The 23,292-nt window shown below is 45.6% G+C and overlaps 1 protein-coding gene across 9 annotated transcripts in view; it reads right to left on the reverse strand.

The window, feature by feature from the left end:
* The window catches only part of ldb1a (LIM domain binding 1a), a 49,794-nt gene extending 26,949 nt beyond the window's left edge, over positions 1–22,845 (reverse strand). For 5 of the 9 annotated variants that reach the window (XM_088635992.1, XM_088635983.1, XM_088635979.1 and 2 more), the window contains exon 1: positions 11,860–11,960. In XM_088635992.1, coding sequence (XP_088492118.1) covers positions 11,860–11,884 — 25 coding nt within the window. In that variant the 5' untranslated portion in view covers positions 11,885–11,960. Of the gene's footprint in view, positions 1–11,859; positions 11,961–14,102; positions 14,193–16,378; positions 16,465–22,720 lie in introns of those variants that run through there. The other 4 variants (XM_088635986.1, XM_088635987.1, XM_088635984.1 and 1 more) reach the window with 4 other exon arrangements.
* Between the last annotated feature and the right edge of the window lie 447 nt (positions 22,846–23,292).

Raw genomic sequence — 23,292 nt, forward strand, 5'->3', positions numbered from 1 at the left:
CCGTAACACTGAGGAAGAGTCTCCCACTCGGTCATTTGGAAGGGAACTAGGTCATCTGGCATTTGGTGTTGGCTGCTGTCTAGGGAGCTAGGGAGCTGTGTGACAGAGCTACACCCATTACGCTAAAGTATGGCCCTGCTGCACATACTACCCTAATAATGAAGGCTATAAAAATCCATGGAACAGAAAGCGAAATACAGTGCAATGCAGAACAGAAGAGAAAAAGGAGATCTGTAATCTTTTATATTTTGTATCTTTGTATTTTGTGGGGTCATTTTTTTTTTTAATGAAACATAAAAATGACATTTTTTATTTGGAATTTTGCTATCGATTTAAAGAAAACCCATTTAAAGACTTTAAAGGATTGAAAAGAGGGTGGCACAGTGGTCAGCATTCGTGCCTCACAGCGCTAAGGCTCTGGGTTCAATTCCAGATCTGGGGGGCTCTCTGTGTGGAGTTTGTATGTTCTTCCTCGGTTTGCGTGGGTTTCCTCCGAGTGCTCTACTTTCCTCCCACAGACATACCAATCTACCAGTATTCCAAGGACAAACTGTTCGGTTAATTGGCTTCTGGGAAAACTGGGCCTGGTGTGAGTGTGTGTGTGTCTGTATTTGTGTTTGTTTCTCTGTCTGTCCTGCAATAGACTGGCGTCCCATCCAGGGGACGAAGTGATGAAGAGGTTAGAAAATAGACGGAATAGACAACTAATTTACTGTATAACAATAATAATACAAATTTAGTCGCCATTTCCTGGGAGTTAGGGAAAATGCAAACGCATTTTGCGATGGCTGTCAGCAGTGTCCTGGTGGTGTTTGAAAGCAGACATCTTGACCAAAGCGGTTGTGAAATTTAAGAAGCACGCTGGGAAGCACAGCACCGCCGGACACTGAAGCGAGCATGCTTCAAGGCAGTGCAGTGGACGCAAGATCGTCAGCCTGTCAGAGGGCTGGCTGGAGACCAGTCTGTGCGGGCCACTCTCCCCACACCCACCACCCCCCTTCCCTCTCTGGTCTGACAGGAGAGGAGGGAGGCCTGGCTCTCTGCTGTGGCTTCAGGTCACAGCTCGAAACACACACGGCTCTGCTCCGACCGCATCACATGTGCGGCGCATGTGACAGATCACGCTTCACTGAACACGCCCTGATAATGGGATGCTAGCTTTTTTTTTTTCCTCAGAAAACAGCATCTCTACCTGCTGGCCGGCTGGACCTGAGAATAAGATTACTGTCTTTCTTTTTTTCAGACAGTACTGCTGAGCTGAACAGACCGCTTGTTAGAAGCCAGCGACTGACAATGTCCCAGCAGTGTACAGTAATACACTGTGTAACATCTCTGGGCCTCAACAGTTAATACAGAAGTGCCATCTACCTCGTGTGGGTGCTAGGGGCGTGCACAAATTCCTCAGATGTCTACCCTGGAATGCCCCATGGAAAAAAAAGCCCTGCTCTATCATTGGCCCAATGAAAATGATAGAAAGGCTAATAATTCAAATTGCAATTGCCACACACAGCCAGCCTTTAAAAAACACACCTCGTTTCAGCTAATCTTCACAACAAAAAACAAGATCTATTTTGCAGTCTGAGTTCTGAGATCATCTGACCTGATCCAAGTATTTGAAATCCTCAAAACCGTGGACAAAAGCCAACCCAGAGACTTCTTCAGAACCAGAGGACACAAACAGGGTAAGGAGAAGGGCATTTAAGACTGAGAACAGGAGGCACATCTTTACACAAAGGGTAGTAGGAGTCTGGAACAGGGTACTCCGCCTGGTTGTTGAAACTGATAACATGACTTCCTTCAAGGAATGGCTGAATAAGATACTAGTGATTAGCAGCCAAATAAGATAAACAGGCAAAACATCCACCCCTCGTTGATAACCGTTCAACATTGTAACCGAGTCTTAATCTGACATTTCACTTCATGTCACACATTTTTTTCCACAGTAACACTGGCAGTATGATAGGGAGAGAATGTCAACATCTCTTAACTGAAGAAATGCTGAAAGTGCAATGTGTAATTAGGAAGTGTGACAAACTACACTTGAAAAGATATTTAGTCATGCTGTTGTCTTTTTGGAAAGCGTGGTGTTTAGGCGTTACTAAGGGGTGCATTTTGTCTATTCACACTAACCCCAAAAAGCAGAAAAGTTGGTGTTTTGCAGATCCATGTGACATTTTGTGGGAGGGCTGACAATTTTCATTAAACACCTCATCCCCGTCTCTTAATTAAGGATGCAATCATCGCTTTCACTAGAATGGGTTCAGTTCTCCAGCACTGATATAGCACTGTGCTTACTTATACCACTTGCTTGTGTACCTCTGTCCTGGCATACTGCCATCTTGAACAGTCCTGCACCACTGTACAGCTGTTCAGAAGAACATCATCACTGTCACGCTCAAAGGTCAGTGTCACACTGACAGCTGCACCAGTTACAGGTCCTCTTCTATTAAGTGTTGCATGGTCAAACGTTTACTGGAACTTAATCGAAATTTCACAAAATGTGGAAAATGGCAAATGGGTTTACTGGTTCACTCCATTAAGGTTTACTGGGTTGAAGATTTATACTCCAATCATTAATGATCAAAATAGAAATGGAAATATTAAAACGATAAAAAATGTCAAGAATAGGGAAGCTAAATGGATATATGATGCTTTAACTTCAGTTTATTCAGGTATGGTAATTGACTATCCTTAACTAATCATGGTTCATGATAATATTATTCTTGTGTGTTTTTGTTCACTGTTAATAAAGCAAACAAAAACATGTTGAGGAAACAGTGCCAACTGCGCCACCCTGTGGTAAAACCGAATTAATGCAGCTATTTTTTATTTCGAAGGTGCCGTTCAATTGCCATACAAATTGCAGCCTGTTCTAACCTAATCTTTTTTTTTTTTAAGGGGTTGGACGACACAAATCCATCCACCCATTTTCTAACCTCGTCTAACAGGTTCGCCGGGGAGCCGGAGCAACGACAAACATGCAAAAAATACAAAAGGACAGAAGCAGGTATCACACATATACATGCAATTAAGGACCACATCGGCTTTCTTTTATGAATTTCATGGGAGATGTTCAGTTACAAGCCTTGTTGCTTCCCACTGCTGGAGCTCAGCGTGCGTGTTCCGGTTACATCCCGCAGTCCAGAGACATACTGGTAGCCTAATCTGGGAATTGGTTTGAGTCTATGTGTGTTGGAGTCTGTATGTCTGCCCTGCGATGGACTGGCGTCCTGTCTAGGGACATCTGTATCCCGCCTTGCGCCCATTACGTGCTGGAATAAACTCGGACTCCACTGCGACCCTGCACTGGATAAAGCGATTAGGAAAATGGATGATATTCCGATCGGTAGTCTGACTCTTTCCAATCCCTAGAGAGAACCAGTCAGTTTAGTGTTACAGGTCCCTTTTTCTAGAGATCGCAGACACCCGTAAGGTATCGATTGATGGACCTGTCTTATCCTTCATCAGTAACTATGGTCCTTGAGGTCTGAAGTGTATTCTGATGTTGGCTCCCAAAGATCTCTACATTATACATAATTTAACTTCATTTATCACAATAAAATTGTTCCGAGTCTTCATAAACCGGCGATTTAACAGTGATCTAAAAATTGTGACGGACTGGGGCTCTGCGGAACTACACCCCAGATACAACACGAACATGTCAGACGTGCTGAGCTGCTGGCTGTGGACCTGAGGGGCAGACACGCAGGGTCTCCGCGAGCTGGCGCGCACGTTGTCTGGGGACAAGAGTGTTTCTTAATAGCCAATTCTGTGCCTTCAAGGGTCAAGTGATATATATTTTTTTAAATCAGAATGAGTGAAATGCACAACAAACAACAAACGAATGCTCACGAAACGCAGCCTTCTGCGTTTTTCAAAATTCACAGCACAGACATAATTTATCCGAGATAGGTTATGGACTTGGTAAATGAAATCCATTTCCCGTGCTCGCAAAACTGTTTTACGAGGAAACTTTTTTTTTATTTTAAGAGGAGAAGCGTTAATATTTCCTCTTGTCTGACGGGATTCTAAAAGTATTTTCAGCCTTAGAAGATCGCAGACATTGATTACTCTGCCCTCCGGCTCCACGATCTGCTGAAACTGCAGTTTCTGTCCTCGGGAGCGTGGAAGAGCTCCAGCCCCCGCGACAGAGAGAGAACGACCCGCTGAAACGGTGTAACCGGATTATGCGGCGACTCCTTTCCACACGAACGCGACGAGCACCATCAGAAGAAGTGCTTTGAAAATCTTCAGAAAACAGACTTGAGTATACTAGCACGCAAAGTCTCTCCCCACGCACACAAATACCCTACACACTGATAATAGATCTCTGCAGTTGCTACACATCTTCCACAGACCATACCTGTGAGATTTCCGAACATCTATCCCAAGTTCTTTGCTTTGATTCTAACCAATTCATACGAGTCACAATGTCCCAATTAAACACCGGAGATGAACTGTTCCATATTCAGTTATTCTGTTTAATTCCCACTCAGGTCAAAGATCACGTTTAAAAACGTCAAAAAGTAGACTGTAAAGGGATACTTTTACATTCTGTAATCTCAGATCACAACAAAACTCCCTTTGTCGGCTATTATTATCATCGTTTCTACTGACCTCTACAGGCATTATTATATGATAGTATTCATTTTCAGTATAACGTTTTGGTTTTTAACAGGAACCTTAGAAGGAACAGAAAACCACTACAGAGAGCACAAAGGGCCCAAGGTTGCACCCATATATATATAGATAAGAATATATAAAACATAAGAATTACAGAGAGCAAGAGAGGAATGAATATTAGTTCAGGTTCAAAATAACGCAAGGCAATTTTTTTCAGTACAGTAACACTAAATGAACTGTAAAACTTCAAGTAAATAGTCAGATAATGTCGGATTAATACTGGAGTAAGAAAAAGCAATAAGAAATGTGTTGCGGTATATAAATATTTTACACAGGTTTTCACAATACATGATGCCAGTCACATGCACTGGGTTATAAAAAGGGCTCCAGCAGAATTAGGTAATTCTGACATAACTGACACTGAAGTATTAGGGAGAGTAGGTTGGATTAAAAGGCAGAAATTAGAGGACCTGGTGGTATTCCCCCAGTTGTACTTAAGAAAGAGGAATGTTATTCATAGATCTTTGGGACAGAACTGGGATATTTCAACTCTCACTAAGGACCTGTACCCACAGGTTGGAGAACTGCAAATGTAACACCACTCCACACCGACAGAACTGAACCACGAAACCAGTACAGGTATGGAAATAATAACGAACACAGACCTAGAAGAAAACGTACTAAACAATGGCATTTTAAGAAACAGCCAAAACGAATTTAGAAAGGAAAGAGACTGTTTAACTTAGGTGGATGCTTAAAAAACCCCAACAAGGACAATTGATAGCACTAAAGCAAGATAATATATTTAGATTTCCAGAAAGCATCTGACAAATTTTCCCTTATTAACGTAATAGTCAAAGTAAAAGCCACTGCAATCCAAGGTGAAGTATGCACATGGATCAAGAATCAGTTAACAGACTACAAACAGAGCGTCGTCTAAATGGGCACAATCTTATATCAGGCCGATGTAAGCAGTGTTGTACCGCAAAGATCTGGTTCCGGACCCTTGCTCTTCCTGATCTTTATCAACGGTTTAGTTTCTGACATAGTTAGCAAACTAGTTGAACTTTGCAGAAGCAAAAACAGGAACACTAACAGACATGGAAAGAGCTACAAGAGAATTACATCAAGACTCAGACTGGACAGAGCCTTGGCTACAGAAATTCAAAGCTGACAGGTGCAAGGGTCCTCTCACAGGAGATCTCCCACTGATCTGTGGGAATCTGCACAGGACTGGGATTAGAGAGTTAATGCAGAGTCCTCTGTGTCCTTATGAAGATGCAATGATGCAATGAAAGGAGCAATGAAAGAGAAAACAGAATGCTTCGGTAAATGGCAAAATTGGCAGATTTAAAATAAAAGTAAGTTATACTCAAGATTCACAACACCCAAAGTAGGATCTAATTTAGAATGCTATGTTTGGTTGTTACAAAAACACAAAAAGGATCTCATAGTCTTAGAAAGAGTTAGAAAATAAAGCAACAGGAATGATTGCTGGTTCAGGGGATTGTTATATGCAGGTATATTAAACGAACTATAACTCTTTAGTCTGTTACAAAGGAGGCTGGGAGAAGATTTGATACAAATATAAAGAAATCTAGGGGTTATATGTAGATAGGTTCAATGCAGGAGACTAGTCCAGACTGAGAAATGAAACAGGACACAAGATTACAACTGAAAACTAAGAGGGAATTCACGTTGGACAGGAAGAATCTTGTGTCTGGAACACGTATCCCAGCCTCTGTGTTACTTCAATAAGTGGCTACATGAAAGTTTTGGATCACGTAGTTCCTGAAGAACCGAAAGAGAAAGATGAAAGTGTTAGCCATTTGAAGAAACAATAAATATTTTGGACTCTTTTCGGTTGATTTAGGTTCAAACTGTACCATGATAAGTTGCTAGATATCATGCTCTAGAATGCCTAGTGGCATAATGACTTTCCATTGGGAGGAAGCACAGAGCTTCAGCCTTTTCAGCAAGGTGTCTGAATGTGCAGGTAGTGGGTGGGGCCTGAGAAAAATAATAAAATAATAAAAACAAAAAGAAAAGCAGGCTGCATGGATGGCTCTGGCACATCTAACATTTTCTGGGCTCCATACAACTAGAATCTGAGCCACTGAAGACAACTTTTAACTCCTGAGGCACGTAAGGACAGCATTATCAGATTTGCCTGCTCTGGATATAAGGTAGTGTACAGTTCTGCATAAACATCCCCACTTCACAGAAGCAATCAGGACACGCCGGCCTCGATCGAGCTTGTTTCTTCAGGAGAAAAAGTCAGAAAGCTGTCTTGCTCAGCCCAAAGACGCATACAGGAGCCTTAAAAAAAAAAGTCTTCCCAGTTTAGTAGGGAAACAGTGCCTCTCCAGAAGGCACACCCAGCCATTGTGCAACATTAAACAGCCCGTCTTTGTTTGGTTGCCATTTTAGTGCTTTAAGTAATTTTCCTCTAATCAAGGGAGCCATGTGACTTTCTGCATGAGGTAGCAGCACTCCTTCGAATACAGCGTGCGAGAGAGGGAGGCAGGGAGAGAAGGGGAGTACAGCTCAGGCACACTTCGGCACATCTGGTTCTTCAACACGACGAGATACTTGCTTCTCTGGCTAATGTTATACACTACAAGAGCAAGGCCACACTTGTACAAACTAAATACCCATCCATATTTTATACAGTAGTTGCAAGAGTGAATCAATTTCATGTCAAAACCTGCTGACTTCATACAGCAGTGAGCCAAAACACATGTATCCTGTACAGCAACGCAGACGCAATCCGCACGATGGTGTTCACAAACCCAGGGTGATTATGATACATGATGTCCTACTCCACTGTATAAAACACGTCATTAAGGCACACATGAATGCACACAGCATGAGTGAGAAAGAGAGAGGAGGCCTCCCGCATGACACAGGGAAGAAAACCTGACTTCCCTCAGGGGAAAACACAGGACTACAAAACCTAGTTACACAGCACTGCCACGTTACCGTCAGACAAACTAACCTCCGGCACGAGCATCTGAGTTAGGACGTGCATGAGGCGCAAGGCTAAGCTACTGTATCCTGTTGTGTTTGTGGCTCCTCCGTTGTGTGACTGATGCTGTGTCCTTTACATGTAATCTGTTTTTCAAGGGTGCTGATGTAGACGATGACAGGGCTCTGCATAGCTCCAGGGTGAACTGCACAGCAATAACCAACATGCAGAGGAAAAACAGACTATTATAGCAGCCAGCCGGGATGCACAGAGAAACAGAGTGCATAAACACACATTGTACAAGCGGGCCAGGTCAGGCAGCAGGGAGAGGAGTCGGGCTGAGTCTGCTATGACACACTGCTGCTCTCCCTCTCTCTCTTTCCCTCCTCTCTCTGTGTGTAAAAAAGGAAATAATCAAACAGGACACACGTCTGTGGAAAATTCCATGACCAGACCCATAAAAAATGTGCTCTTGTGCACATAATCTGCTTGATTTTAAACAAATGTTACGCACCAAATGTTGGGCTGTTTATCAGTCGAGGTGCCAGCAAGGCTTTTCCAGGCTGAGAGTAGCAGCTCTGATAAAAATCTGAGCGTGTGAGGCAGCGTTTAAAAAAAAAAAAACAAGCTGTCTGCATTGTCTTGACCATACAGGGCTTGCGACCAGTTTAAACTCGTATCTTTTTATAAGACAGGCCCCGAGCTTCCGCAAAGATCTTTTTTTTTTTTGTTCCAAATAAACCTTTGAACGCACAGCCACATCTTTCGGTGCGCAGCATTCACGGGCCGAGAAGTCAGGTTTTCGGTCTGTTCAGTGGATCTGAGAAAATACCATGTTGTCGTGACGCGCAGTGGGTTCTATTTATCAAAAAGGGGGGAAGCGGGCTCTGCTAAATATTTATAGGAGAGTACTGCTAGAGGCACGACATCAAACAGGAGCCTTTTCTCATGACATCTGTCACGTCCACCCCAACATCTGTTTTCATCCTGTGTCCTGCCTCTACTGGTACAGATTTATAAGGTACTAAAACTCACAGATGACTAGTACTACAACATAAGAACAAAAGGAAGGTTACAAACAAATGGAGGCCAGTCAGTCAGTCTTGCTCATTTGAATGCTAATAGTTTATTGATCTGAGAGCCTCATCCAGCTGTTTTTTTTTAACTGAGTAGCTTGTTCCAGACATCCATTGCTCCCTGTGCAATTATGCACCTTCTATCTTCACTCCTCAACGTTCTTCCTCGACTTTGAGATCAATCCTTCGGGATTTGGGATATTTGTATCAATCCAACCTTTTCTTCACAATATCCCCTACCCTTGGCCAGCCTTTTTTTCTGTACTGCCTGGAGGAAGGCACTGGACATGTCCACATAAACACCTAAGTCTCTTTTCCACAGATCTGATGCTACCAATCTCTTTCCTGTTTTCTGCATGCATTACTGTGCTTGCCTGCATCAAATTCCATTTGTCAATCCCACATAGCTTTGGCAACACGTCCCATGTCAATTCCAGATCCAATAGGCCAGCTCGACCACATTAACTCATTTGAAAACCTGTGGGAAAGACTAAAACCATGCAAATCAGGTGAACCTCTGGCTTGTACATCAAACCACCAAGAGCAAAAAGGATCGGAAACGACAACAGTATAGTCAGTAAGAAAAGTCCATCCGGCCTGTTTTATCCAAGGATCTCATTAAGCTTTTTCTAATGGAAGCCAAAGTATCATCTTCTACAACATAGCAGGGTAGCTTGTTCCATACTCACACCACCCTTTGTGCAAGGAAGTGTCACTTGTTCTCACGTGTTGAACAGGAGGTTAGCTTGGCACTATATGAGATAGATATGTGCTTTTAGAGATAACCCACTATGAAATGGTTCTCCAACAGCATGTAACTGTAATGTAACTATAACTCTCCCAACAGTGACTAACCAATCAGGGATATCAGGGACACATCATATGGATTAAAAGCAACAACAGGCTCCTATACCAGCACTGCCACTGTCTGTTTATGGCAGTAGGTGAGTCCCTTGTATAAACGCACAACAGGGTAGTATCACATTAACAGAGCCCTGCGGTTTTAAAGTTAGCAAACCTGACGCTGAAGTAATACAATTATGACACAGTACCAAGCACAAAACAGAGCACACACAAACAACAGCATGCAGTAGCCACATCACGAGCATTCCACATGGACTGCATGTAGACCATTATGAAGAAGGCTGATATTTAAAGAGCCAAGACTACTGCTGGAAAACTGAACAATTTCACTGTGGGGGGAGGAGTATGCTCATTTTAATATGACAGGGCATGGTACTGGAAGAGCCCCTCAAAATCTGCATCATCTCCTGGACCAGCTTAAGAACACCACATTATCCATATTTAATTTAATAAGGCCAGTAGAACAGCTCTTCAGACTGAATTGGCTGCCTCTGAGGTTTCCAGTGGAGGTATTAAATTTGTTGGCCCCTCAGATCTCCAATCATTTGAATTTCCCAGCACTCAGATATTTAGGCACAAGACTGAGTTCTCCGTAATGCACTCGCTCTCTACAGGTGAGGAAGGCCCAGCAGTGAGCTAATGTAACTCTGTGGAGTCTGCAAAGTACACAGACATTCTGCACATTATAATCAGTCAGGGGAATGAGTGGGACTCCTGTTGCACAGCACTTTAATCCATTTCAGGGTGTGAGAGCCACCAGGTACAACGTAGCACCTGATATTGGCTTCAACATCCTGCTTGTGCCCTTATATTAAGCACTGACAAAAGTCAAAAGCACAATAAAGGCACTGCTTTGCTGCTGCATCAACTTGTACCAGAGCTCGTGGCTCTCAAAACCTGTGGTGAATCACGTTGCTCTGCAATGTTATTCTTGTCTGTTTCCCTGACGTTATTTCCTGGTTCAGTGACCTAGACCTCCCGTCCTAAACTGATTCAGATCAATCAGTCAGCTGAAGGTGCTGCATTTCTGTTGGAGCTTTTTTTTTTCCTCTGTAGAGCAAACCCATTTAATGTGGACAATCCGAAATCAGTTGAGGCAACACAAAATAAACGGACGGGGGAAAGTCATTTAACTCTGCTGTGCACCTGCCCTGAAGAAGACTATCAGTGCCCAGATCTTGCCAAAATGAGCAATCTAAACTGTAGTATTATTGAATGACAATGGCGCTATTATTTATTGTCAGCTGCAGAACAATTCCATACATATTGTGCGCCACTCAAGGGAACTGGAAAACTGTAGAAGTGTGTCACAGATTTTCAAAGCAAGTAGACACTAATAGCACAATGTGGATGTGCGCCCAGAGTGTGGTGTGGCTGCAGTCCTGTGTGAAAAAATCTTTTATGTGTGGGAGCTCGTGAGATTATATAGGTGTCAGTGCAGCAACTGCTGTGTCACTCAGTGTTGCTTCTTCACTGTCTTTTGAGATCCTGCCCCTAGCCCCAGGTGGCAGGCAGTGCTCAGCTGCTCCCGAGAAGCCATGAGGTCTAACAGGTTTCCTCTCAATCCACAGGTACCGTACCTCCCCCCCCTCTCTTACGGAAAAGACTGACCTCCAACAAAACTATCAAGCTAAATGACACAAAACCTCAGAACAACAACCAAACAAAAACCCATCTCGAGTGCACAGACTGGCACCTTGGCAAAATAAAGTGGCAGTCTTTCTCAGCCACCCGGGTTTTACACCACACCACAAAAGCCACAGTGGCAGCAGAGAAGATCAGCTTTTCAGCTGATGAGAAAAGAAACAGCCAAATTAAAGCAACACAGACAAGAGCCTTCCTCCTCTTAAGCCTAGTCGGCCCGCAGTGATGTTGGCCTGGGCTGTGAGACTCCACGGGACCCCCTGGTCGCCCCTGGAGATCTGCACCCCATTCTTTCAGGTCCGAAAGCTCTTCCTGCCTCACGTCTCTCTTGCCCGAATTAAACCCACAAAACTCCTGACAGCAACAACCCTCTTTGCCTTCGGCTGTCGCACGCCACAGAAGCAGCGCCTGAAAAATGCCCTCCTGTTTTGCAAGTTTCCTCCTTTTGCTTTTCTTTCCCCTTTTTTTGGTGGGGGGGGTGCAGTTTCTGCTTTTAAGAATGTACCAAAACAAAACACACCAAAAAAACATGCTAAAGGACTCCGCATTCTTCCCTTAACGCAAAGCACACGTCTGGTCACTGGTGACCACTTTGAAGTCCGCAGGCCCCGAGCCCCGTGCTGCACTCTGGAGAGCGCGGCTGATTGACTGCATATCGGAATTAAAGAGAAAACAGGCACTTACCAGGGCAAGCGCAGCCTACAGACATCTTTTCACATGTTGGGCCCCTGCTCGGAACGGAATGGTTGTGTGCCCTCTGCACGCCGCGAGCATGGGGTGTTCTTCTGAGGAGCCAGGAGAAAGGAGAGAGGTTAGGGAGGCGAGGCAAGGGCAGACAACCAAAACGAAGAAATAAAAGCTTCTCGTACAAGCAGGAAGAAGGAATTATATTCCTGTACAGCGAGCTGGGCTCTGAGTCATTAATATGCAAATTGCGAAGCTGGTGGGAGGAGAAAGTATGAGAGTGAGCGAGGAGAGAGGGAGAGACACACGGAGAGAGCGAGGGCTGTCAAAGTGACCTGTGAGACAGATTTCAGAGAATAACAACCATGTGATGAAGGGCTTTTTTTAAAGATGTACTCGCTATTTCCCCCCCCCTCCTCTTTCTGCTGCACTCCGTGATAAACACTCTCAGAGGGAGCTGTGCTCTAGGGAGGCTTTCTGAGGGACTCATTATTGCTCAATTGCGTTACTCCAGCAACACAGACAGTGAGCGCACTGTCTGACGCAGCCTGGAGCCTGTCACAGAGGCTGCGTATCACCCTTTTAGGAGTGAGATACATTCTGGCTCCTGTGTGACGGATGTTTTGCTTTCTCTCCTCCTTTCTGCCTGCCTCCATTTTTTCTCTCTCTCCCAGACACTCAGTTCCCAATTTTTTCTGTTTCCCTAACAAAGGGGCTGCTCGTTTCAGGATGTTTTGGGATTGTTTAGCGCATATGGAGTTACCACAAGTAGTCAAGGCTCATTCCAAAAATCATATGCTGAAATCTTGGGATCGATCACATAGTAGCCACCCCACAAGTACTACTAGCCACGCTCCTAATTATAACCTTTCTTAGGTTTTTGGAGAAGAAGCCTTTGGTTATCTAAAGGGGCACACAGACCTGTAGCAACAGGAGAGAGACCCCGGGACAGACGAAAGGAATATGATTCAGAGTTATTGCACCCCAGAAATCGAGGCTAAGTAAAGGTTATCTCTATGTTTCGCCAACTGCAGCTCTGTGTTTTCCTTTGACTCTTTCTGCCCCGCAGACTGCACTCTGCACACGTTTTCCACCCTTAATCATTCCCATTCCTCTCTCTCCAGCTGATCAACTCTCCCCAGCACCTTAGACCACTTCCTCTCTCTACCTTCTCTCTTCTTATTACTGAGCAACTGAATCGCACACTTCATCCCTGCCTCAGCACACTGCCGATGTCTTTCCCTTCACTCTCAAGCGCCCTTGCTCGCTCTTCCTTTTGTCCCGATCCGTCCTGAATCGGGATCACTCTGGGGATACCGTTCCCAGAACAGCCCAGTAGTGCAGGGGGTTGCCTTCATCTCACCATCGACTGGGGTGCCCTTTCTCCTCTCATACCAGAACACTGCTGTCAGCAGCAGCAAGAGGGAACACAAACACCTCAGAAAAACAAACCCTGGTGCGCACTACTCAAACTTTCTGTCGGCATTACTGAATGGGATGGGAGAACCAACGCTCAAGGGGACATAATCATCTCCAAAGGTGCGTAGAGCACGTGACCCTCCAGGAATTAGGTGACGCGGGGCACGTTTGCCGAGACATCTGCACGTATAACCATTAATCTACAAGTACAAGTCAACCCAGCCTCTGCCTAAACTTCCAGAAGTTAAAGACCCGACCTCTCACATCTGGAGCGCTGTGAACCACAAGCAGAATGTTACGGAGTCAATCTGGAGCAAACGCTCCTGCAAACTGAACCCCCCACCTCAGTCCAAAGCATTTTGTCTCACTCAGAAATTGGGCTTTGAGCCCCTGAACCCCAGGAAAGGTTCACCGCCACCGCACAATAGGATGCACATTTCTCTCTCTCTTTCTCTCTCTCGCGCACGCACGCACGCACGCACGCACGCACGCACGCACACACACACACACACACACACCACTCTCTGGAGAAAACAAAGATGGTCCTTCTCTAACTGACTCACACTGGAGTTCATTCGTGCCCCCCCCCATCCCCCAAAAGCTGTGGTGGCATTCCATGCCCACCTACCCCATCCGCCCCCCTACCCTACCCTTCTGCCCCCCAAGCCCTCCGTCCTGCCAGCAACACTGTCAATTTAACTCCAGGGCTCATAACCGCATCGCGCTGAGCCCAAACAGCAACACATGAGACGGAGCAATTACCCACAAGGCACGTCAAAAGCATGGCATAAAAAAATTGCCGAGGACAATTCTGCGCCGATTACCTGTCTCCCTGTGTGGGTTACAGCCTGTGGTGCGTCTTGGAGCTCACAGGAGCGGAGTGGGGGGGGGGGGGAAGACACAGTCGTGGTACGCTGTGTGCAGCGGAGATTTGAGGGAGAAGAAAAAAAAAAGAGGAGACAGGAAAAAAGGGAAAAGGTATCGGCGCAGAGGAGAGGAGGCGGGAGACGGTGGGTTAGGGATCCAGCGGAATAAATATGATGCAGAGCCAGAAAAACTTCTCCGGCAGACGTACCCAGAGAGGGCACTGTGCTGTCGCCATGGCAACGGCGGAGCAGCGCTCGAGCAGGGCACAAGGCACGGCATTATTCTGTCTGGCGCTCCCAGCGAAACGCCGCGCTCCAGGCAGCCAGGGAGGGAGACAGCCAGCCAGCCAGGCAGCCAGGCAGGCAGGCAGGCAGGCAGGCAGGCGCCTCGGATTCAATTAGCTCCCAGGGTCCTGAAGCTCGCAGGTCTGAGAAACAGTAGCCAGTGGTCGTGTGTCAGTAAAGCACTCCCTCCCTGTGACTGACCTGAACCTGCGCGGTGTCCAGTTCCCTCCCCTGTGCGCCCGTCAGCAACAGAGGCCCAGATGCCAAGGAAGGTGACAGTGCCTTCCATTCCACACCTTTGTCCTTTATAACTGGGACACCGCTTTCCATTGACGGAATAATAATACAACGATTTGGGCCAGCAAGGCTGCACGTTGCTGAGGGGGATTTAATTCAAATTAATCTTTAAAACTGACTGGTCAAGTTAGCTACTAAACAGTTCAAAAGGGGATAGGAAACCAATGATGCCAACTGGACAGCGGCTTCGCCGTACAAGGCCGCCCCCTACTGGTCTACGCAAGTAGTGATGCGGTGGCAAGAAGCTGCCCTGAAACGGATCGGTCACACCTGCCTCCCCCTAACCTCAGCACACACCAGCCTTTTTAGCTGGGAAGGAAGAACAACAGCACAGCAGATGTTGTTGGCTTTTGGAACATAGGGAAACTCTTCAGGATGGCATGGGGGTGCAGTGGTGAGCACTGCGGTCTTGCAGCATAGGGGGCCCTGGGTTCAGTTGCTGGGGTGCTATCTGTGTGGAGTTTGCATGTTCTCCCCATTTTTGAGTGGGTTTCCTCCAGGTGCTCTGGTTTCCTCACACAATCAAAAGACATACTGATACTGTAGGTTAAACGGCGTCAGGGCCCTGTCGCTGAGACAGTGCACACCCCAGCACAGTGCCAGTTAGTGGAACTGGGGAATAAAGTTTACCCTTGAAGAAAAACAGCATGTTGATGAAGCACCACACTGGTTATCTGACACAAGATTACACTGAGCCCTGCCATATTAGAATGAGCACCAACTCATTCAACCAGCATCTCTGGTACAAAGAATCATCTTCACAAGCATCTCCATTAGGCCATGTATCACACGTAAGACAAAGCTACCAAGTGTTAATATTTATTAAAAAACTATGTTTTCCTTTTTTATCGTGGAGAAATTGCCACAAAGCTGCCTGATTCGAAACCTGAACTGTGAATTGCAGAAATTAGTAGTGGGTTTGAAAAGGAGAAAACTGCACTTCCTCATCACAAACCTGCAAAAGTTGTATGGGGTCCTACCATGTGCTGTGTTTGTGTCACCTCCCCGTAGTGACTGGTAATTTATCACAGGTCTTTGTTTTAGGGATGCAAATATTAAAATGGCAAGGATCTACAGGACTGTCTGCTTTGATACAGTCCAGAATCACAGTAAATAAAACCAGTTTCAGAATCCCCTTTTTCTGTCATTTGTGTTTTTTTATACCAAACAAGCTATCTAGTTTCTTTAAAAATACAACCAAATCTGCTCGAGGCTAAAGTGCTTATAGAGAAGCTTATCTACTAACCTTAAATAAATGCATACCACTCTAGTTGTCTGAAGTTACAGTTTAAAACAGTTTTCCTTTTTTTTAACGCAGTCTCTTCTGGTATGCTTGCATGTGTTGTGCAACACATGATCTAATCTCATTATTCTTTTTGAGGGTGGCGTTTTAAAAACAAAAACTGCTTCTGACAGCAACTGCAAGCTCTGTGTGACATCTGCTCTACAAAACTTTATTTTACTTGAATAGACCAAAAGTATCATGTTCTTTCCACCCCAAGAAACGCATCTCTAAAAAAAGGTGCTGTTTTCTTGCAGACCTCCTCCACTATAGCAATTATCAGGGCATGCTGGAATATAGTACACTGGTATAATACTGTAGCTCTGGCTCATTGTACCAGTGACTAATCGTTAAATCAAAGTTTTCTTACCTCTCAATAACCTACCAGCTGGTTTATTGATGAGGGCCTCGTTTCTCTTCCTGGACATTCACTGCGGGACTCTGAATCCCCCTTTTCTGAATTTAGTTAAAAAAAAAACAGAAATGAAAACCGGCTGCTGAAAAGGCTCACTGTCCTCTCCTGGTGTCTAGCCTGCGCAAGAGCTGGGTAAACGCCCAGCCCGTGGGATTTGAATGGAGTCCAGAGAGGGAAGACGGTAAAAAAAAACAAACAAAAAAAACTTCCAGGTGCGGCAGCCTCCCTCCAGACGACACAGCCGGCATCAACAGCGAGGCGAGAAGCTGCCGGGCCCGCAGAGACACACCTCTGCCTGTAACCATCGGCTCGCAGCCTGAGGGAGACGGCAAGGAGGCTGAGGAGGGCCTGAAGTCCTTCTTCTCACATACCTCAAGCCTTATCTCACTGTTCTTGTCTGTGGACGGAGCATTGTGGGAATTCTTCGGAGGGCAGGGGGGTACAAAGGTTTTTTTTAAGCACTCTGCTGCAACAAGCTGGAACTTTTAATGACCGGCCAGTTCAACCCCGATAACCCCTGGTTGCGGGGTGAGGAGAACGGGTGTGTGAGTCTGTGTCAGGCTGGAACTAGAAACAGAAAAGGCACGGTTCTGGGATGTGGGGTTGGTTCCACCCCTCTCCTGCTCTGCTGTGCAAAACAATAACAGTGGAAAAACTTCTGAGGTTGTGAACGAGAAGGGGTTTTCTGCTGGTTCCTCACCGCAAGCCCGGAATTTCAAGCAAGCCCTCCTGGGTGCCACTACCAAAGCTAACGAGGAGCTCTGTACGGATACAGGGTGACCCACTTAAGCTTGTCCTTCTCCTGCCTTCCTTCTCTCTCCTCTCAGAAGATGCTCTGCCCCCATTTCACACACAGGATGAGTGCAGGAGTGTGTGTGTGTGTGTGGACAGGGGGAGGGGGGAGGGTTGTGCTGACAGAGCGCTGCAGTCACAGGATCAAACGCACTGCTCCAGTCTCCCTGTGCCCCCCCAGTGTGACATATCACTGGGGGTTGCTTCGGAGCAGGGCCGGGGGCCAGGGGGCGAGGCTGGAGTAGGGGTTCCGTGCTTTAAAAAAAGTAATTAGAGTGTTCTTGGAAAAAGGGAAAACCAAAACCTTTTAAGAGGGCCCCTTGATAATTTATCTCCTTTCAAAACACGCCGAGTCAACATAAGAAGTGTACTGAGACAAGGCCACTTCAAGCCCTGGCCGGCGTAAGCTGCTATTCCTGGCATTGGAGCCCGAAGGAATGCCCCTATTACCCCCAGAGTCCCTGCAGCTCAGGGAAAACACTTCAAAAACTGCTCTTTTGTGGCGATAGAACTGTACCATCCCAAATTCAGTAGGCTATCAAAGCTCCTAAATAACAAGGGCAGATTCGAACAATGCAGAGGTCCCACATTGTCTATCCGTCACTTAAAACTGTCAAAAGCTTAATGCCCTGCAAAAAGAAAACAATTCATGTGGTCGAGTGTTGCAGTTTCTGAAGCCATTTAAAGCTGGAGCAAATCAGTTTCTAAACATCTGCTTTGACTGTTTAAAAACTTTTCAAAACTCATATTCATAACCTAAGCACGGAACGATGGCGTTAGCCTTGCTGCCCCGCAGACCTGGGTGCTCTCTGTATGGTCTCCCCGTGTTCACAGCTTCCTCTCGGTGCTCATGATTCCTTCCACAGGGCAAAGACATACTGGTCGGTTAATTGACTTCTGGGAAAACTGGCCCTGCTGTGAGTGTGTTTATGTTTGCTGGTGCCCTGCGATGGTCTGGCATCATGTCCAGGGTGTACCCCGCCTTGCACCCGTGTCTGGCCGGGATAGGGTCTAGCTCCCCCATGGCCCCGTACTGGATAAAGTATTTAGAAGATGGATGAATAGATGAATGGTGTACAAGCTAAACTCAAGTCTAGCAATAGTTTTCCTTGTTACAGCAAGTTATTGTGCTATAAGTGCTATATTGTGCTCACCCTGCGGTCTATGTGGGTCCTAATGCCCCAGCATAGTGACGGGGACACTATACAGTAAACAGGCGCCGTCCTTCAGATGAGACGTAAAACCGAGGTCCTGACTCTCTGTGGTCATTAAAAATCCCAGGGCGTTTCTGGAAAAGAGTAGGGGTGTAACCCCGGCGTCCTGGCCAAATTTCCTATTGGCCCTTACCAATCATGGCCTCCTAATAATCCCCATCTATGAATTGGCTTCATTACTCTGCTCTCCTCCCCACTGATATCTGATGTGTGGTGAGCGTTCTGGTGCATTATGGCTGCCGTCGCATCATCCAGGTGGATGCTGCACATTGGTGGTGGTGGAGGGGAGTCCCCATTACCTGTAAAGCGCTTTGAGTGGAGTGTCCAGAAAAGCGCTATATAAGTATCAGCAATTATTATTGTTATTATAAGAGGTGTTACTGATGCTCCCCATCACACTCGTCGTTGTGGTCTTTAATCCTGAAAAGATATGGGACAATTACGTGACTGAACCTCCCAAGAGCAGCTGCTGCCTCAATTCACCACTGCCCGTGACTATGAGAATCTGAAGAGTGAGCTGGAACTGCCCACCCTGGTACCAGCTGTGCGATTAAATCTTTCCTGCCTGATCTGTCACCTGCTGATCAGGTCAGTTTGCTCTCTTCTTTCTTCCACTGCCGAGTTTCCTGTCCAGCAGTACTGTGAGCCTCTCGGCCCAGTTCTAACGACACACGTCGAAGTGGTGGATGCAACTGGTCCTTCCTATATGTAAAAGAGTTATAGAATCCATTGGAATGAAAAAAACATTATAGAAATGCAAAGTGCTGAATTTATGCACGATGCTACAGTGGAAACCTTTCAATTATGCATATAATGACAACTGCATATATTTTGGTGCTTCTCATTCCAAAGAATCCCAAAGTGCCCTGGACATGTACTGTAGGAGAGGACCCACTTTACCCTGTACTGTAACATCTAGCCCCTAACTGGGTGATGGCCGACAGACCTTATGGTCCAGTAAGCCCCACTATGCAGCATTACAGGTGGAAGAGTGTGAAATAACTGTACTGCCAGAATTAAGGTGAAAATTTAGGAAGGTCAGATTCTGTATGCTTGTACTGAAATACAGCCAGGACTCCGGGATTAACACCCCTACTCTTACAAACAGTGCGCTAGGATCTTTAATGAGCAGCCAGGCCCTTATCGTCCTCCTATTGCCCCCAAAACACTATACAGGGGGACCTGTGTGGAAACTCTAGTCCAGAGAAAAGAGCAACATCTACTGGTTCACCAGCAACCCTTGCAGCAGGAGCCTGGTTCCAACCCGGCCCTACCCAGCTGAGCTTCTGAGACCTACTGAGACCAGGCCGGTGATAAACCTGCTGTCATGTACACAGGAACTGCAAACAGGAGACCTTCTGTATTCTCAAGCCCATAAAACCACAATAAACACAAAAGCATAAAAAGTACATTTCTGTTAGATAAACTCAACCTCATACTGAAACATACTGGGCCCAGTGCAACTGTTCACACTGCTGCCTTACAGCTCTGAGGTCCAGGGTTTCGTTTAGGCCTGGAGTGTCTTCTTTTAACAAAATTTAGAATCTCCAATTATTTTTTATATAACTACCTATGACTCCTGCTCCCGCCCACCTTTGAGCCAATCGTCTTTTAACACGTCACAAGAAGTCCGGCCTTATTCCCGAGGATTAGTATTCATTGGAGAAAGAGGTGCATCCATCACTGACAGCACCACAAGCCTGCAAGTCCCAGGGAGGCCACAGGGGGCACTGTGTCCCCAAGAGCTGAGTCTCAGCCAACTGTGTGCTGCCGCTTAGGGAATCCTGATCACGGGGGGATAGTGACATGACCCAGGCTCGAATCAACAACACTGGGATCATAAGAATTCTGCCTAAATTTGAACTAGTGCCTCTGCCTGCAGCAGGACATGGCACCTTCTATGTGGAGTCTGCATGGTGTCCATGCATCTGCATGGGTTTTCTCCACATGCTCCAGCTGCTTCCCACATTCTCAATCAATCAAAGGTTATTTATCAAATGCACAACAACACAGCGTGCAGCAGTAGTCGCTGGCAATGAAATGTCTTTGCTACAAGCTCACTGGGGTGGGGGATAAAAATCATAAAATTAAAGTTACAAAATAAGGTTACATCATAATAGATAAGGCAATAGAAATTGAATAAAATAAACTCAGACAAAACTCAACACAAATAGAGCTGCTATGTGTCCAGGGTGCATGCAATACATTATGTCCAGTATGCCGAATACAGTGAAAACTGTATGTCCATGAAGCCATGTAGCCTTTGTGGGTGATTCTGAAGACATGCTCTCAGTGTAACCGGTGTCTGTCCCCAGTGTGCATGTGTATGCCTTGCAATGGATTAGCATCCTATCCAGGGAGTATCCGTTGTCTGCTGGATTAAAATCCCGCTCACTGCATCCCCCCTACTGGACTAGATGCTTACCGAAAATGGCCGGATGATCAAGAATGCATGAACTGGTGAACCGCTGGCAGGTGGCGGTTAATTTAATTCCATCAAGTGTAGATAGGTTTCAGAATATATCAAAGTTGTTTCACAATCCATCACATTTCTTCTGAATAATGTAGTCAGAGCATTGTTTCAGACTCTCCCATAGAAGAGTACTCTGCTGTGTGCAAAGAGCTGCCCATACACACAGTACTTCTGCTTCATTCGTCTAGTGTACTGGTGCCCAATCCTGGTCCTGGAGAGTCATTGTATCTGCAATATTACTAAGCCTCTTTAAAACACCAGTATCCAAAGAGCGGAGAGAAGCTGTTAAATTTGATCCAATTAAGCCAATAATAATGTTAATGTTAATTAATGTTGCCCTATACAATTTCTTGCATTAGGAATTCATCTTTTCGCATACCCGAGCTTGCTCTCCATGACACACACAGACAGGGAGAGAGCATGGTCAGCCATTGTACAGCGCCCCTGGAGCAGTTGGGGTTAAGGGCCTTGCTCAGGGCCACAGAGGCACAGATTCTTAGCCACTGAGCCACCGCTCCGCATCCCATAATAATAAAAATCTGATCCCGCTATTTCAGTGCGGAGCTGCAATGAAACCAGAACCCTGTGGACACGCTGGCCCTGCAGGTCCAGCACTGCCAACCCCAGCTCTGTAGGAAAGTGCTACATCATCCCTCGATTTTTTAGTCTTCCCTTGTGTAATTTCAACGAAATAGCCAAACATTTAATTGTGCAAAAAAAAAGGACTTCAGAGACTTTGCCTTCCGCAGCACAATCAAATCCCTGGATATTTTAGTGTGGGATAAGCACCCTGTAGCGGCTCGTGAAAGCTTGTTCCATCCATCAGCCAGGATATAGAAGCCTGCACTACGGGACACCTGTTTGTGATTTCCCATTCACACCGCTTGAATAACACATGATCTACAAGGAACTGAAAACAGGACAGTAAAGCAGCCCAACAGCAATCCGAAGGGATCAACATGTGCTAGCCATGCATTATTTAGGGAGACGGGAGAGGGGAGAAACGTCAGCTGTAATTAAAGAAGGCGCAGAAGCGAGTGGTTTGAATAAAACTGGGCTAGCGGAATTATTCGGAGTAAAAGCTGGAATTGCTCCACACTGGAGCATAAAGACCCCTATTGTGTGCCATATCATTCCCTGTTCTGCTGTCAGGTCTCTCAATCAGCAGTTTGTTTTAAACCATTTCCCAGTTTTACTGCTTATTAGGCCTTTGTGTCAAGTGCCATTTCTAAACAGTGTAAATCGATAACATATGCCACTCGTATTACAGTCCCTGACTATTTAAAATAAGGGCACAAACTGTATACCACACACACTAGGGAAATTGTCCAATTTCTCATCAACATTTCCACAGCTCTGCTAATAAATATCAGGCTTCTTCTGCTAGAGCCCCCAGTACTATACAAGCAAAGATTCCAGATACCGTGTCTGCTCCGTAGTGTGCTTGGTTCCACACATGTTCTCTGTAAGGAGGTCGTATATTTTAATATGACAAAGTTGGATAACTAACAGAATATCAGTACTTTCTGTACTTTATCTTTGTATCAGGCTTTTCGGGCCTATATGAGAACTGATAAACTACAAGCCACGCTCATGACAAAAGTATAATTGCTCGTGTACCTCATTTGGCAAAAGAGTAGCACAAACGTTGGCTATTAAATGATTTCTGATGTTCATTAAGGTGTCAGGAATCACAGTCTCAAAATAATCGTTGCGGAACAAACAATTCTAAATAACAAACGGTGAGTAAAGCCATTTAATGAACTTCTGAAAACGCGCAAACACAAAGCAAACTGCGGTAGGACGGCATTCCCTTACTTTTTAAAGGTGCACGTTGATGCAAATCACTTCCAACGATAACCTCCATCGGTTCAGCAGCCAAAACACACAGGCGTATTTTTCACCAAGGAAGGGGGCGGGGCTCGGATCACAGACTACCGTATAACACGGAGGACATACGACTACTAAACTGTTGGAATGCAAGGCCTTTTGTTTGTTGCGGTATTCGACACGGGGGAAAGACGACGTGGTCTTGGGAATACAAGATAAATTACTTTCCCAGTTCTCGGTGTTCATCTAAATTAAAAACTACAGAGAAGATTAGAATTTTGCATTTCTTGAAATTGACACTTCCCAAAGATATCTGATTCGTCGGCCGCTCAACCCATTTGGACACTTAAAAAGCAATGTTGATCACAAACACTTCCTTAGTCCTCTACCTTGGGTTTTACGGTATTATTTAGGAGTGACTTTTTATTTTTAGGAGTCAAACAACATGACACAATCCGATCACGGCCAAACGCGCGTGTTTTCCCACTTGCCTGATCTTCGCCCACTACGTATTTGGAAGAGATCCTGAAGAAAATGGCCTTTTGACCTTGTGTAACTGG

This window comes from Lepisosteus platostomus, chromosome 6, assembly GCF_059453375.1.
Source record: "Lepisosteus platostomus isolate fLepPlt1 chromosome 6, fLepPlt1.hap1, whole genome shotgun sequence".
NCBI lineage: Eukaryota > Metazoa > Chordata > Actinopteri > Semionotiformes > Lepisosteidae > Lepisosteus > Lepisosteus platostomus.